General features: G+C 42.6%; 1 protein-coding gene and 1 pseudogene across 1 annotated transcript; one reads left to right on the top strand and one right to left on the bottom strand.

Annotated features, from left to right (window-relative positions):
* Positions 1-855: 855 nt before the first annotated feature.
* Positions 856-1,556, bottom strand: LOC138037541 (craniofacial development protein 2-like). Its single transcript, XM_068883452.1, has 2 exons — positions 1,332-1,556; positions 856-1,266 (listed from the first exon to the last, which is right to left on the bottom strand). The coding sequence occupies exons 1-2, from the start codon at positions 1,554-1,556 to the stop codon at positions 856-858; spliced, it is 636 nt and encodes a 211-aa protein (XP_068739553.1).
* Positions 1,557-1,878: 322 nt separating this feature from the next.
* Positions 1,879-4,773, top strand: LOC138037539 (craniofacial development protein 2-like; annotated as a pseudogene).
* The last annotated feature ends 242 nt before the right edge of the window (positions 4,774-5,015 follow it).

Raw genomic sequence — 5,015 nt, 5'->3', positions numbered from 1 at the left:
AGAAGCTCTACAACTACGCTATCATGACCAGCTGCTTTCCCACTTTTCGTTGATTTTATAGCATTTTTCACCTCTGTTGGTTGGAATGCTCCGATGTCGAACTCTCTGTCATTTTGCCTTGTTTCAATTTCATGTGGCTCTATAGGCCTGACAGGTGGTTCTTTGTTTAGTACTGTGTCAAAGTGTTCTTTCCAGATCTTCAGTCTTTCACTCTGTTCGTTTGTTGGTTTTCCATTTTTATCTTTGACTACTGTACTTGTTCTTTTCTTCTCACCTGTCAAAGTCTTCACTATACGATGTAGTTCCCCTGCTCTCCCGTTTTCTGCTGCTCTTTCAGCAATATCTGCCATCTCATTCATCCAATACCTCTTATCTTCACGAGCACTTCGTTTAACTTCTGGTCTTTTCCTTTGTACTCTTCTTTTATTCTTTTCTTGACTCTTTCTGAACGTGTACTTTCTAACTTCAACTTTAGTTGCCTTTTTCCTCTACTTTCTTCCACGTCCCGTCGCGCAACCAAGGTTTGCTGGTTCTCTTAGCTATGCCTAGTACATCTTTAGCTGCACCAACATATATACTCTCCATCCTGTTGTTGGTCGGCATTTTCTTCATCCAACTCTGTCAGGGCTTGAAATCTGTTTCTGACCTCAATGTTGTATTTGACAAGCATCTCTTCGTCTGCTAATTTCTGCGTATCCAACCTTGTTCGACCTTTCATTTCCCTTGTTTTTCTTTTCAACTTCAGCTTGAGCCTAGTCTCCACTAGGTAGTGGTCGCTTCCACACATCTCTGCACCTCTCCTGACTACAGTATCCATGACTGACGATCTATATTCTTTTGCAATCATTGTGTGGTCTATCTGGTTCTTGTTCTGCCATTTGGTGATGTCCATGTTGCTTTATGAATTTCTTTATGGGGAAAAATTGTTCCTGTGATGACTAAACCATTCATCTCGCAGAACTCACAGAGCCTTTCGCCATTCTCGTTCCTGTCTCCTGTACCGTGTTGTCCCAGTACCTCTCTTTCTTCTGGCGTTCCTTTTCCCACTTTAGCATTTAGGTCTCCAGTAATAAGCAGGATGTCATTTCTGTTGCACTTCTGCACCGTACCCTCTAGTTGTTCGTAGAAATCGTCTTTGCTCTCTATACTCGCATCGTTGGTCGGGGAGTATGCATGTATCAACGTCAGTTTCCTATACTTTGAATAAAACCTTGCTCTGATAATTCGGCTACTTTCTGGTGTCCACTCCATAAGACATCTGGCTGCCTGTTGTGACATCATAATTGCTACACCTCCTTGGTGTATATTTTCTTCGCCACTGTAGATTATACCTCTCCTGTATTAAGCTTGGATTTTCCGCTTCCTCTCCACCTGCATTCGCTAATACCCAAAATATCTATCTCATATCTCTTCATCTCTTTTGCTACTTGGCCAGCCTTCCCAGTCTCGAACATGGTCCTAACATTCCAGTTTCCTATCCTTGTTTTATTCTTCGGATTCACGATCGAGGCTGTCGGCTTTTGGTCTTCCTTTCGGCTTTGGCCCAAAAGCGTCATCCTGCTATCAAGAGCTCTCGTCGCGTCACCGATGTTAATAGAGATTCGAATGTCTTCCGTTTCTGTAATAGAGACGAAGTGTAACCCCTGGTCCTCCAGGTTGGGGTTTGGGCTGGGGGCTGATAACCCACTCCCGTAAAAAAAAGCCTATTACACAGAAACGGAAGACATTCGAATCTCTATTAACATCGGTGACGCGACGAGAGCTCTTGATAGCAGGATGACGCTTTTGGGCCAAAGCCGAAAGGAAGACCAAAAGCCGACAGCCTCGATCGTGAATCCGAAGAATAAAACAAGGATAGGAAACTGGAATGTTAGGACCATGTTCGAGACTGGGAAGGCTGGCCAAGTAGCAAAAGAGATGAAGAGATATGAGATAGATATTTTGGGTATTAGCGAATGCAGGTGGAGAGGAAGCGGAAAATCAAGCTTAATACAGGAGAGGTAATAATCTACAGTGGCGAAGAAAATATACACCAAGGAGGTGTAGCAATTGATGATGTCACAACAGGCAGCCAGATGTCTTATGGAGTGGACACCAGAAAGTAGCCGAATTATCAGAGCAAGGTTTTATTCAAAGTATAGGAAACTGACGTTGATACATGCATACTCCCCGACCAACGATGCGAGTATAGAGAGCAAAGACGATTTCTACGAACAACTAGAGGGTACGGTGCAGAAGTGCAACAGAAATGACATCCTGCTTATTACTGGAGACCTAAATGCTAAAGTGGGAAAAGGAACGCCAGAAAGAGAGGTACTGGGACAACACGGTACAGGAGACAGGAACGAGAATGGCGAAAGGCTCTGTGAGTTCTGCGAGATGAATGGTTTAGTCATCACAGGAACAATTTTTTTCCCATAAAGAAATTCATAAAGCAACATGGACATCACCAAATGCAGAACCAAGAACCAGATAGACCACACAATGATTGCAAAAGAATATAGATCGTCAGTCATGGATACTGTAGTCAGGAGAGGTGCAGCAGATGTGGGAAGCGACCACTACCTAGTGGAGACTAGGCTCAAGCTGAAGTTGAAAAGAAACCCAAGGGAAATGAAAAGTCGAACAAGGTTGGATACGCAGAAATTAGCAGACGACGAAGAGATGCTTGTCAAATACAACATTGAGGTCAGAAACAGATTTCAAGCCCTGACAGAGTTGGATGAAGAAAATGCCGACCACATGAACAACAGGATGGAGAGTATATATGTTGGTGCAGCTAAAGATGTACTAGGCATAGCTAGCAGAGAACCAGCAAACCTTGGTTGCGCGACAGGACGTGGAAGAAAGTAGAGGAAAGGAGGCAACTAAAGTTGAAGTTAGAAAGTACACGTTCAGAAAGAGTCAAGAAAAGAATAAAAGAAGAGTACAAAGGAAAAGACCAGGAAGTTAAACGAAGTGCTCGTGAAGATAAGAGGTATTGGATGAATGAGATGGCAGATATTGCTGAAAGAGCAGCAGAAAAGGGGGAGAGCAGGGGAACTACATCGTATAGTGAAGACTTTGACAGGTGAGAAGAAAAGAACAAGTACAGTAGTCAAAGATAAAAATGGAAAACCAACAAACGAACAGAGTGAAAGACTGAAGATCTGGAAAGAACACTTTGACACAGTACTAAACAAAGAACCACCTGTCAGGCCTATAGAGCCACATGAAATTGAAACAAGGCAAAATGACAGAGAGTTCGACATCGGAGCATTCCAACCAACAGAGGTGAAAAATGCTATAAAATCAACGAAAAGTGGGAAAGCAGCTGGTCATGATAGCGTAGTTGTAGAGCTTCTAAAGACAGATTTGGAAGAGAGAGCAAAGGAGTTGACAAAGTTGTTCAACAAAGTGAAAGAAGAGGGTGTAGCACCAAAAAGCTGGAGCAAAGGACTAATAGTAAAGGTACCCAAGAAGGGTAACTTACGTGAGTGTACGAACTGGAGGGGTATCACACTTTTACCAGTCATAAGTAAGATCTTTGGCAGAGTGTTGATAAGTAGAATTAAAAAAGGAGTTGACAACATCTTGAGGAAGGAGCAAGCAGGGTTCCGAGAAGAAAGTACCATCGAACAGATTTTTACTCTCAGGAATATACTGGAGCAAGTCAATGAATGGAATGCAACTCTGTACACACATTTCATAGACTTTGAGAAAGCATTTGATTCTATACATCGCGAAAGTCTATGGAACATCATGTCAATATATGGAATCCCAGAAGAGCTTATCTGTCTGATAAAAGCAATGTACAGCAACTTTGAATGCGCAGTCGTGGAAGAAGGTGAAACAACAGAATGGTTTCAAGTTCAGTCTGGAGTAAAACAAGGGTGCACCATGTCAGGTTTTCTTTTCTTACTATCAATTGACTGGGTCATGAACAGAACTACAGACAGAGGGTAGGAGAACTGGCATACGATGGAAGCTCCTCGGTCTTAGAAGATCTTGACTTTGCAGACGACATTGCCTTATTGTCATCTAGATGTGTTGACATAGAATAAGACCAGTAGGCTTGTCGATGAAGCTGCCAGAGTAGGACTTAAGATTAACGCGAAGAAGTCAAAAGTTATGCGAATAAATGCCAGAAACGACCAAAAAAAAAAAAAAGTAAATGACGAGCAGGTAGATGACGTTGAGGAGTTTGTACCTAGGTGCACTGCTGGATAAAAAAGGGGGCGACCAAAGACATACAACAGAGACTAAGTAAAGCCAGACAAACTTTCTATAGGTTGCGAAGAATTTGGGACTGTAACGAAATTATAGCAGGAAGACGAAAGTTCAATTGTTCAAAACAATTGTCAGAGCAGTTTTGATGTATGGCTGCGAAGCTGGAAACTCTCACGAAAACAGAAGCAAAGAAGCTGGACGCCTTCCAATACAAATGCATGAAACGCATACTGAGAATAAGATGGCCACGGACCATCTCGCACCAACAAATCCAGGAGACCACAGGAGTGAACAGAACGAGTGATGAGATCAGACGCCCAAGATGGAATTGGATCGGGCATATATTGAGGAAGAACAGAGAGGAGCACTGTGTTACAGCATTGGAGTGGAGGCCAGAGGGGAGGAGGAGACCAGGTCGACCAAAAACAACATGGAGGAGAATGGTTGGTTGAAGACGAAAGACGAGTAGCTGGGTGGCAATCATGGACGACTGTCAGAGCTTTAGCAGCAAACCGAAGTGGATGGAAAGAGAATGTCAAAGCCTTATATCGATTTAACCCTTAAGGCCAAAAACCCGTTTCTCTTCAGTGGGCGGTGGCCGCTTTTTAAAGCCAAATATTAGCACTCACAATAAAACTAAATCTTTAGTTTGAATTAGGCTAATTTTAAGACCTATGACCCGTCTTTTTACGATTCTAAGATTCGAGATCACGAAGTTACTTGTGTTGCTCTAAACACAGTTTATTTGTGAGATAAAATGGTAATAATAGTAAAACCACAATAATTCTGAACACAGCCCTTCTTTG

This window comes from Montipora capricornis, chromosome 2 (assembly GCF_036669925.1).
Source record: "Montipora capricornis isolate CH-2021 chromosome 2, ASM3666992v2, whole genome shotgun sequence".
Taxonomy (NCBI): domain Eukaryota; kingdom Metazoa; phylum Cnidaria; class Anthozoa; order Scleractinia; family Acroporidae; genus Montipora; species Montipora capricornis.
The sequence above is the reverse complement of the archived record's forward strand: the minus strand, read 5'-3'. Positions and strand labels throughout refer to the sequence as shown.

Coding starts and splice junctions, on each gene's coding strand:
- LOC138037541 (XM_068883452.1), bottom strand. CDS start 1,556: ATGACGCTTTTGGGCCAAAGCCGAAAGGAAGACCAAAAGCCGACAGCC. Junction 1,267..1,331: donor CCAAGCTTAATACAGGAGAG/GTATAATCTACA, acceptor ATGTCACAACAG/GCAGCCAGATGTCTTATGGA.